The sequence below is a fragment of the Neoarius graeffei genome, chromosome 7 (assembly GCF_027579695.1).
Source record: "Neoarius graeffei isolate fNeoGra1 chromosome 7, fNeoGra1.pri, whole genome shotgun sequence".
NCBI lineage: Eukaryota > Metazoa > Chordata > Actinopteri > Siluriformes > Ariidae > Neoarius > Neoarius graeffei.
This window is the reverse complement of record NC_083575.1, coordinates 72573322-72585425: the sequence shown is the minus strand read 5'-3', so window position 1 is coordinate 72585425 and position 12104 is coordinate 72573322. Positions and strand designations below refer to the sequence as shown.

General features: G+C 42.3%; 1 protein-coding gene across 2 annotated transcripts in view; it reads right to left on the bottom strand.

Annotated features, from left to right (window-relative positions):
• Positions 1 to 12104, bottom strand: part of zdhhc5a (zinc finger DHHC-type palmitoyltransferase 5a) — a 79784-nt gene that overhangs the window by 13660 nt on the left and 54020 nt on the right. For both annotated transcript variants that reach the window (XM_060926368.1, XM_060926367.1), the window contains 6 exons: positions 5779 to 7617; positions 5026 to 5147; positions 3118 to 3275; positions 2596 to 2768; positions 2315 to 2417; positions 2060 to 2151 (listed from right to left, as the gene is read on the bottom strand). In XM_060926368.1, the coding sequence (XP_060782351.1) occupies positions 2060 to 2151; positions 2315 to 2417; positions 2596 to 2768; positions 3118 to 3275; positions 5026 to 5147; positions 5779 to 5933 (803 nt within the window). In that variant the 5' untranslated portion in view covers positions 5934 to 7617. The remainder of the gene's footprint in view (positions 1 to 2059; positions 2152 to 2314; positions 2418 to 2595; positions 2769 to 3117; positions 3276 to 5025; positions 5148 to 5778; positions 7618 to 12104) is intronic.

Here is a 12104-nt window from a genome sequence, read left to right as displayed (position 1 = left end):
AACTGAAGATTATATTGTGATACACTATGGCCAAAACATGTGGGCACCTGACCATCACACCCATATGGTTCTTCCCCAAACTGCTGCCACAAAGTTGGAAGCACACAGCTGTACAGAATGTCTTTATATGCTGTAGCATTACTATTTCCCTTCACTGGAACCAAGAGGCCCAAACCTTTCCCAGCATGACAACACTCCTGTGGACAAAATGAGCTCCTTGAAGACATGGTTTGCCGAGTTTGGTGTGGAAGTTGTTGAGTGGCCTGCACAGAGCCTTGACCTCAACCCCACTGAACACTTTTGGGATGAACTGAAATTAGAGGTTTATATCAGATATAATCTGACGATCTTATATCATGGACGATCCTAATTTGGCATATGATCTGCTTTTCAGAAGAATTGTACACATTCTTTCAGAATCAGTCAGTAAATAAATGCACTGCCCAAACTTTCCTAATCCACATGAACTAAACAAAAGTGACTGACTGCGGCACAATTAGGACGACGCTCATTGGATGCACAGCAGGCATCCCGATTACTTCAAGTTCTGACTATTTAAAACTAATATTTATGCCATTTTGGCAGTTACTTTATATTTGTATTGCTTCTCAGTTTGCCATAAGTTTATAATAAAAGAGGCACTAGTATTTTGAAATTAGTTCAGCATCATTCATATTATAATTGCTTTAAATCAGATACACATAAAAAAAAATTCAAAACTATTAATAGTTTGGTTGTAACTAGCCAACCATTTTAACTCTTTACCCCTTAATGACGACCCCGTGTATATCCCAAAATAATGACATATGACACCGGCGTGTATGCACCATAATGACAACATTTGATGACTTTTTTTTCTTGTAAATATGTTCTAAGGGTGAACAGTATATACATATACAAGGGTGACTGTAGCAACTGCTTTAAAGTGCATATCACGGGTAAATTCAGGAGCAAGATCAATGTAATTCTCCTATTTTATATTAAACTTTGGTCAAATATCTGTCACATTTTGCGCCATTTTTTTTTTTACCTTGCGCAATACCAGAAAAATTCAGTAGAAATCAAGCCATTTGAGGTGAATTGGTCCGCCTCTGAAAAAACTTGGCATTTGGATTCCCGGGAAACATTGATTTTCGTGACATCATCTGCAGGACGCCTCCCTCTGAATCCTACGTCAGCGCTGGTTTGTTTATAAGAAAACGACCTGGTGGTTTTCTGCAAATTTCTTCAACGTTATCGCGTAATTATTAAAATGGTTAACAGATGTATTGTAGGAGGGTGTAGCAACACCAATCTTGATGGGATTAGTACTCATCGTTTCCCAAAAGACCGGACAATGAGAGAGAAATGGGAGCGCTTGGTCTACACAGGCTGTGCACTGAAACCGTGCAAAGCTCGCGCAGCCTGCTGGCGCTTCCGCAGATAACGTCACGATTCTGGCTCCAGACTCCCTTGGGATTTTTCCAGACGCGTTTTTTTATTTTATTTTTTTCCGCTGTAGACAGATGGCTTTGTGCAAAATTACCCTTCTGGATGAGTGTGTAAAGGGACATACTTTCATATTAAAAAAAATAATAATAAAAAAATAAAAATAACTAAATTGGTCCAGAATATGCCCTTTAAGGGGTAAAGAGTTAAAGGAGGTGAGAAAATTCAGATAAAGGATCGTGATTCTACCCCCAAAAGATTGTAATATGATTTTTTGGGCAGATTGCCCACATCTAACTGCACATCAGGACTTCATGCCCAACATCAATGCCTGACCTGACCAGTGCTCTTGTAGTTGAATGGGCACAAATCCCCACAGCCATGCGCCAATATATTGTGGAAAGCCTCCCCAGAATAGTGGAGGCCAATATACTAGTAAAGGGGATTAAATCTAGTGTCCAGAAACCATAAAGCCATATAGTGCATTTCTTGCTGATAACCGATGTCTATGTAATATGACTATTGCCAAGACAGGAAATAAATTGAGGAGCCTCTTCACTGACATCACAAGGCAAATCATAACATTTGTCCAGAACACATTCGGATTATAAAGAGAAAACTTGGTGCATGCCTGGGTGCCTGGGAGCTGCAGAGGACACGCGTCACATTTCTCCAACAGCCATTAGTGAAGGGGTTCACACCTCCTCTGAACTTTCCTGTGACCTAAAACGAAAGAAGCAGATTCAGAAAAATGAAAAGAGAACTAGAATTAAATAGAAACAGGCAGAAGCAGAGATGATCTGAAGGAGAATGGTTCAGCACAAGTCATACCCAAGAGCTATAAAACTGCCCTATAAAAATCAGGTGTCGATACTATCACACACACCTGCTCATTAGTGGTTCTGCCTCTTGCTACCAGTACAATGTGGAAACCAGTAAGGCCTGCTACTGGGATGAAGAAAAGTCCAGCTACACACATAACGCCCATACTTGAAGAGAGTTAAGAGACACAACTACACAGAAAACACATAAGCTACACCATCCCAAGTTCTATATTTACTCCTGAGTGTCTGAATACAAGTGTAAACATCCATCCATATATACTGAAGTACTGCACTGATCCATCCTTCCCACGCACACCCCCACCAATCACAGCTAAAAGGATACGTGACAGCTGAGTGCACTCGGTCAAGCTGCTGTGTATGGTACAGGATGAAGAGCAGCCCAAAGCCGAAGACGCCCATGATGTGAGTTGTGAGAGAGAGCAGGAAGAGGAAGAAGTAGCGGTAGTTCCTCCTGCCTATACAGTTGTTCACCCACGGACAGTGGTGATCAAAATCCTACAGGAGGAGATGGAATACCAGAGAAAAAAAGAGGATGAATCCTCTGGTCATTTACTTTCACAGCACAGGAGAAAAACAGACCTGGGCATACAGATATGGAGAGTCTCCTGAAATGACGGCCGTCACTACACAGAGCTCCAACCACATCTCCACCTGGACAGTTTGCTAGCAGAATGATTTTGCCCAAGCCGATTTACTCAAAAACAGTCAGAGTCCAGTCTATCAGAACCATTCAGGTGGGACGGCTTTATAACGTTCACATTAAATGTAACAGATGACGACTTAATTGCTACGAATTACAAAGCTACTGCTTTGCATTTGTACGTGTACATGGGTGCATTCATACCTCCACACAGTTGTCACACACTGAGCAATGCGAGCAGCGAGGTGGTCTGTAGAACCGGCACGTTGAACACCATTTCATGCGCACCTGTATGCCCCGAATCTCCACCGTCTTATAAAGCGGTGCTCGGAAATCGTCCTCTTTATCCTCATCTTCCTCGGCTGCAACACAAAAGACACAAAGAGACTATATTCAATCAAATTAAAAAAATAAAAAAAATCTAAATGAGAAAATTCCCTTTTCTTCATTAACTTTCAAAAATACAAAATGCCCCCAAAGAAATCTTCTCAATATCAATATAATTACACCATTTTCTGGAGTATCTGCCTTACAATTCTCTGTGTCAGCTGTTATTATAGAAACAATAACATCTAACTAGCGCCTTAATATAAACCTTGGAGCTGGATCTATAGACGGCCAAGTGAGACACGTCAAGGGAGGAGCGGCCTATAATCGATAAATTTAGCCAGCTAACTTTATTCAGCTTACAAATGCATCGGTTTGGGCAGCACCTTGGCTTTCAGTGGTACGAAGTCCTCCGTACTGTGAGTGTAAAAGATTATGTCTTGTACGTGCCCCAAAACAACAAATCTGCAAGCACTGAGCTCGGCAATTAACTTGTTAATCCACTTATCCAGTCGGAAAAGCAGCAGGATTTTTCACTTGTCCTGACCATAACCTTTTTATTACTACGTATTTACTAGTTCAATGAAAGGAAAATGGTTAACAGCGTTTATCAAAAAACAGGCATAGTTATGATCATTATGCTTTCATGATTTATATTTTTTCAATAAAACTCAAACTTCAACTGTAACCAAAAAAATTTTTTAAAAATCCCATGCACCATCATGGTGCATGTGTTATAACCCATGACCTGATTCAAAGCTTTGAGGAAACAGAAGTTAAATCTTGATTAATCCAGTAAAACAAAGTATAAATTAATTTAAAGAAATGAAACGGAAAGAAAACAAGTTGGACATGATAAAGGTGACAATCACGTTGTGAATGAAAGCGGTCATAAAAATTCCCGTGAAAAATTTTACGAAATTTGTGGTAGTTAATGTGAACCATACAAAAGAAATACCATGAATGTTCGAATGAAATGAAGATTCACCACAGATATTTATTTTATTGAAGTATCTGATTGCTGTTTCTCAAATTTTGATTAATTCAAAGTCTAATAATCTAATTAGATATTACGATGTGGTCATTTTTACACGCACACCTGCCGTACTCGGCTTCCCGGAATTTCATAAACAATAACGCGGCCGGATCACTGAGGGGACTGAACTAGATTTGTTGGAATTTTGATGTAACTCTTGAATAATTACGATAAAAATGGTGATTTTCAACAAATATTCACCTTATCCCATTGGACAGGCAGATGCAGATTTGACTTGTCCAGATCAAACTTTTGGTTGTCCCGAACAGTCAGGCTAACTTTAATGTCAAGCCCTGAAGCATCAAGGAGACTTTTATGCCTTCGATTTCTCTCTAGTATAAATGCTTAGTGCTTCTGTGTGACATATTTGTCTGGCTATCGCAGGCTAAACCACCACTTAGCATCACGCCAAGCCATAAAGAGTAACACTGTTTGAAAACGTTAGTTTAACTGAATAAGCACTCTCTTGTCTGTTAATAATAATCCATAATAAGTGAATAATATTTTACCAAATGTCAATCCAATTCCTAAATAAAATCCTTGATAGATTTTTTCAGTCAGATTATAACCAAGTTGCAGCTACTGAAATCTTTCTGCAACCAGGTTGCACGTGTCTCTTTGTTTACAAAGAACAAAAGATCTCCACTGTCACCTTGTGAGCAATCGGAATCAAGAATTCAGCAGCACTGTAATATAACTGATTACTGACTATGATAGCAAGCACATTTTCTCCTGAGATTGTTGCCTACCTCTTGGGAAGATGCCTGGGTCCATAAAGGTGGCCATACAGAAGTTGGCCAACACAAAAAGGAAGATGATGCCATTATATATCGGTATGGCGACCGAAAAATTCTCCGAAAGCCATGGGCACCTGAGACACAAAGGGAAAAAGAAAACGGGATAAAGGAAAGCAGTTTAAAATGTCAAAATCAGACATTCATGTGTCATAATGTGTGCACGGACTGACGGGGTATCTGTCGGTATGACGACAGATTCAGACGCAGGTTATGAGAACAAGGTTAAAGTTTAGTCTATATTGAGGATATGTTGGCTTTTCCATCATACGCATGAACTCTCCCTCGCACACACGCGCAAATAAATAAAGATGGATCAAAGCAGTCAACGGGCAGAAGGGGGAAAAGAAGACAAGTTTGAAAGATCAATACACCATTTAAGTTCTTGGTGTGGAATGACAAAAGATTCCTAACAACGTGTGAAGACTGAAGAAATTACCATTTTATTTTCCTTACTTTTCAGTGTTAAATACATTACGTAGAAACTAAATAAAAGCCTTTTCAAATGCAACACTACTGTTTTGCTGGTGTAAAATCTATATAGGGACCCCACACACACCACCACCAGTGTTAGCTACAGAAAGAAGCTGAAATGCTGATGTAAGGTGCATTATGGGAATTACAGTTTGTCTCTCTGATCATAGGACAAGCAAACTTTAATTAAAAGATGAACATGAGAATCGTGTGCGCGCGCACACTCATACATACGTGAAGCAGAAGAAGAGTGTAGTTGCTCCCACCAGGAAGGCTGTCGCTGCAGACACTGGAACGTAGCGACTGGGACGAAGGGGGCGGGATGGAACGGTTGGGTGGGGAGGGGAAGCGGGGTCAGACAAACCCCCACTCTTACTGCTACTCGGCATTACCCAGGGTGCACCAGGAGGGGCCGTCACTGAGAAACCACCCTTTTGAAGGTAGGTAGGTGTGTGTGTATATGTGTGTAAAATGAGATGGACTATGGGAGGAGTAGCAGTTCTTCTCCCCCTCGACTAAAGATAAAGAAATGACAGATTGTCTGCATAGTTATAGCTGAGAGAGTCAAATGAATTGAACAATGAAAAAAATAAAAAGGGCACGAATCAGGCTTTCTGCACTCAACTAAAGCACTCAGACTTGAATAGACGCCGCCATAAAGTGCGTCCTGACCCAGCATGGAGGGGGAAAAAAAGGAGGGAGAAAAAAGAAAAAAAAAAAGCTTTTAAGAATGGCTTATCTGAAATAAGTTCAATAGATTTCTTGGCTTCTTTGCAAATTATTACAGTTTTAAAATCTAAAAGCTAGTTTGGTCATTTGTAAAATAACTTTCAACTTAAAACAGCGACAACTAAAGAAAGCAATCCAATAACAAAACATATATGGCTAACAGTTTTTGGTAAAAGCAACAGAAAAATAAAAGAAAAAGCACTTAAAAATCTTCAACTAGTGTTCTGTGTGGCTGAACTTTAATAACCATAAATGAGTGACGCTATTGAAAACTTTTGGTTTTACGACTTAAGAGGTAGAGGATTAAACTTAAGGTTTATGACATGGAGTTTGTAGTTAATGCAAGTTTTGCACTGTTTTAAATAATGTAGTTTGGGCTTTGAGTATTGATAAAAGCTTTCAAAATCTCAGTCTTGGTTTACAACCGAAATCAGCCTGGTGAAAGGAGTAAATCAAAACCGAAAAAGGAGGTAAAATTAGGTGATAAAGCAAAACAGCAGGGCAGTGACAGATTTAGTGTCCGCGGTTTTGCTTTTTACAGAGATGTAGAGAGTATTGGGAGGATGGCACAGAAACTGCTTCCAGCTGTAGCTCTTTCTGCCAGCTCAGGAAACATAGAAATGTCTCTTTTGATTTCGCTCAACATGTGGGATATTGCACTTTGCTATTCTTGAGTCTCTCTGTACCAAGTCGAAGCATTCTGCTTCGAGGCTAAAGGCAGTGATGGACCAGTCTAGCTGGAGTCCTCACAACCGATCTGCAGGATGGAGGCAAAAAAAGTGAGCCACGCTTCTGCCTACATCTAGTGACAAGAACATAAGCATCTACAATAGGAAATAAAGTACAAAGATTCTCCGAGGCAAGGTGTTACCTAAAAAAAAAAAAAAAAAAACCACACACCTCAAGCACTCACACGAAATCCTAAAACAGAGCACACTGCAGAAACTCCAAAGTGTTCATTCAGATCAGTGGAATGACTAAAATGAAAACAACAAAGCTGTAGATGACCCCAAAATGTTGATATGAGGAGATGAAAAAGTATAAAGCCCAAATATACAAAGCCCAGCTTCCCACTGGGACACTTTTGGGGTTTCCTTGCGTGCCGTTTGTTCCAAGGCTGATGCCGGCATGTGTTACATAAGAGCCCGCGAAGGTTGCAATCTCAAGCGTGCAACCTGAGCCATGCTTACAGTTTTGTGTGCGTGCGTGCGTGTGTACTCCAAAGAGTAGGAGTTATCCAGTGAAAGAGGAAATAGGTCCAACAGGTTAACACATTATTGCTCGTTTCGGTGATGTTCCTTTCAGAACGCCGCTGTGAGGCAGACAGGCTGGAATTGGTGAGATCTGAAAGAAAGAATAACAGGACAACACAGTGAGAAATCATTCAAGCGATATTGGAGGCTCAGGTAATTACCAACTTATTTACAGTGATTGAGGACTACAGATGGCAAAATACTGCAATGCTTTTCTCTTTTTTTTTTGTAGCTAGGGTGCAGGCAGTGGAAAACTGCCTGATAAATTCAGGTTAGGAATTTCTGAAAGGTACGAGAACATGTATCCAAACACAGTTTCACATGCATCATTTTTTAATTTTTTTTTGTGCCTAAATAATCTAGTGAAATTTACCCCGTGTACATTATGTAAGTGAACCAATTCAATACTCAGCTTTACGCCACAAGAAATAAAAACCGCTTGTATGATTCAGCATGTGAATTAATAAATAATCCATCCATAAACCACAGTTCAGTTCCAACGTTAGCTCATCATGCACAGACTATGCTCCATCAGAATCAGAATTACTTTATTAATCCCCGGAAGAAAATTCAAAATTGCTACCAAGCTCCTGAATCAAGGAAGAAGTAAATATGTCTAAAAATAGAAGATAAAATAATCCTTAAAAAAAAAGAAATAAAAACTAGACTGCATTTCCGCAGAGAAAATGCAAAGTGTGCTTGCTGAGCTGTAGCAGAACAGCCATCATGCCAACATGCTAAAAGCTAGTATGCCAACATGCTAACAACTAGCATGCTAACAGTTAACATACTAACGTGCTAAAAGCTAGCATGTTAACATGTTAATGCTAACATGCTAATAGATAACAAGCTAATGATTAACATGTTACTTGTTAAAATTCTAACACTTTAAGGCTAATATGCTGACAGCTATCATGTTAACAGCTAACAGGTTAACATGCTAATGGCTAGTATGTTAACTTTTAACATACTAACACGCTCAGGTGAACTTGCTAACAGCAAACATGCAAACTCTGCATGCTACCATGTTAATCCTAACATGTTAACAGCTCTCATGATAACTTGCTAATGGTGAACATGCTAACAACTCGCGAGCTAACAGCAGGCATGATATCGTAATGGCTAACAGCTAGCATGGTAACACGTAAATGCTTATATGCTAATTGCTATCGTGTGCGCGTGTAAGTATTCCTAATAAAGTGGCCATTGAGTTGAAGTTGATTTGCTGTCAAAGTCTCAAATGAGCAGATCCTTGCCAAATGCATCATCACCTATGGGGGAAGGGAGGAATGACTCAGTCAAGCTTCCACTGATTAGCAGCAAAATTAGAGAAAAAAAAAATGGACGGATGAAAGGCAAGACAAAGATGAGTGTGGGTCAGAACCGATGTGTGTGTGATGGGTGATTTGGCCTGAGGTGCCATATGAAGTTTGGTGGATGTGTGGTGAAGTGCTACTGAGCAAAACTCCATTCATTTGAATGGGGCCAAAAATCAATGGAAGCCTATGGAGGTAAAAAGAGATGCGTGAAAACCAAGGAAAAGACGAATGCAGGTCTCCGATGAGGGGATGGATCTGTGCGGGGACTTGGCCTGAGGCATCAAGTGAAGTTTCTTGAAGTTTGGTCACTTGGTTATAAAAAAATAAATAAATAAAATTGGAGAGTGAAAGGTTTTTCTCCTGAAACACTATTCATTTTCAATGGGGCCAAAAATCAATGCAAGCCTATGGAGGAAAAAGGGATGAGCAAAAAGAAAGGAAAAATATGAGTGCGGGTCAGAACCGATTGCAAGTATGTGTCGGGGGAGTTGGCCTGAAGTATCACATGAGGTTTGGTGCATCTGCAATGGAACGTGTCTGAGTAGAACGATTCGATTCATGAGCCCTATTCATTCTCTATGGGGAAAAACGACAAGAACAAGAGAACGGGCACGTTGATCCAAAAGCTGTATACAAGCACACTACACCACTTCGGGCCAGACGTCTCAGAGTTGGAACGGTGTCGATCTCGAACGCCCTAGGAGGAGGAGTGGATCCAAAAAATGTGTCGGAATAAGGCAGAATAAGTAAACTTAAGAACAATAGTGTGCTTGCCTTTGGCAAGCACACATTAGAGCAAGCACGCTAATGATTCCTATATACATATATTGCACCCGAGTTAAGGATACATGGTAAGACAGTGTACCACAGTTATACAGTGGCATTGTACAGCTTGACAGCAACAGGTAGGAATGACTTCCTGTGTCTCTCAGTTGTGCAACGTGGAAGAATCAGCCGTTTACTGAATGTGCTTCTGTGGCTGATCAGCTCCACATGTAAAGGGTGGGAAGGACAGTCCAAGATTGTTTTTATTTTGGACAGTGTCCTCTTCTCCAACACCACTGTCAGAGTGTCCAGTTCCACGCCTACAACATGACCAGCCTTCCTGATGATCTTATTGAGTCTGTTAGTGTCCTTCACCCTCAAGCCGCTGCCCCAGCAGACAACAGCGTACAGGATGGCGCTGGCCACCACAGATTCCAAGAACATCCGCAGCATCGTTCAGCAGATGTTGAAGGACCCTAGCCGTCTCAGAAAGTGGAGACAGCTCTGGCCCTTTTTGCATACAGGTGTCCACGTTTTTGGACCAGTCCAGTTTATTGTCCAAGTACACCCCCGGGTACTTGTATTTCTCCACCACGTCCACACTGACCCCTTGGATGTTAACAGGATTCAATGGAGCCCTGATTCTCTTCAGATCGACCACCAGTTCTTTCGTCTTCGTCACATTGAGCTGTAGGTGGTTCTTCCTGCTCCACATGACAAAGTTGTCCACCACCATCCTGTACTCGCTCTCATCACCACCAGTAATGCGTCCAACCACTGCAGAGTCATCAGAAAATTTCTGGAGGTGGCAGGTCTCCATGCAGTAGTTGAAATCAGTGGTGTAGAGAGTGAAAAGGAAAGGAGAAAGGACAGTCCCTTGCGGAGCCCCGGTATTGCTGATCACTCTGTCTGACACACAGCCCTGCAAGCGCATGTACTGTGGTCTGCCAGTCAAATAATCTACAATCCAGGACACCAGTGGGGTATCCACCTGCATCGCAGTCAACTTCTCACCCAGCAGAGCTGGCTGGATGGTGTCAAAAGTACTGGAGAAATAAAAACGTGATCTTCACAGTGCTGGCTGGCTTGTCCAGGTGTCAGTAGACTTTGTTGAGCAGGTAGATGATTGTGTCCTCTACTCCAAGACGGGGCTGGTAGGCGAACTGAAGGGGGTCAAGAAGTGGTTGGACCATAGGCCGGATCTGCTCCAGGATGAGTCTTTCCAGGGTCTTCATGATGTGTGACGTCAATGCCATGGGCCTGTAGTCTTTGAGGTCGCTAGGACGCGGCTTCTTCGGTACAGGGACAAGGCATGATGTCTTCCACAGCATGGGGACCCTCTGAAGACCCAGGCTCATGTTGAAGACATGCTGAAGTACTCCACTCAGCTGGAGGGCACAGGTCTTCAGGGCTCTGGGGCTAACACCATCCGGGCCTGCTGATTTTCCTGCATGGAGTCTCTTCAGCTGTCTTCTCACTTGCTCCTCGCTGATTATCAGTGTGGGGGTGGCAGGTGGGGGAGGGATGAAGGTGTTTCTTGGTAGGGGGGTGCTCAGCCAGGGGGTCTGTTGAGGAGGTGCGAGCAAAGTCATGAAATGGGGATGAGGTAGGGCAAGAAGAGGCAGGGGAGGGGAGAGAATGTAAAGTGTGTGGTTGTAGCCATCCCGCAGAAGAATGGTGGTGGTGGGTTGGGGTCACGCCATCAAAATCTGTTAAAGTAGATATTCAGCTCATTCACCCTTTCCACATTGCCATCCACTCCTTCACTGTTGGTTGGCTTGTAACCAGTGATTGTCTTCATTCCACTCCACACCTCTCTCATGTTGTTCTGTTGGAGTTTCCACTCCGATTTCCTCCTGTACTTATCCTTGGCCTCCCTGATCATTGCTCTCAGTTCATGCTGTACTGCTCGCACCTCCTCCTTATTACCGGCTCTGAAAGCCCTCTTCTTCTCATTTAAGACGGCTTTGATGTCCTTCATTACCCACGGCTTGTTGTTGGGGTAACAGCTGACAGTCCTAGCTGGGACAATGGTGTCCACGCAGAAGTTGATGTATCCCGTGATGCACTCTGTGAGCCCATCAATGTCGTCTCCGTGGGGCTCACAGAGTGTCTGCCAGTCTGTCACCTCGAAGCATCCCTGCAATGTCTCGTTGGCCTCGTCTGTCCATCTCCTCACTATCTTTGATGTGGTGGGCAGTCACCAGAGGCACATAACAGGGGGAGAGGTGAATCAGCTTGTGGCCTAACCTGCCCAGTTTGGGGGGGGGGGGGGGAGACACAGAGAGAGAGAGAGAGAGAGAGAGAGAGAGCTGTAAGCCTCTTTAACATTAGCATACACCAGGTCTACTGTTCTTCCCTCTCTGGTAGGACAATTCACAAATTGGGTGAAAGTGGAAAGTGTTTTGTCCAAATTAACATGATTAAAGTCACCCAAGATAGCAATGAATGCGCTCGGGTGTTGTCTGTAGCCGGGCTATTGCAGAGTGGATAG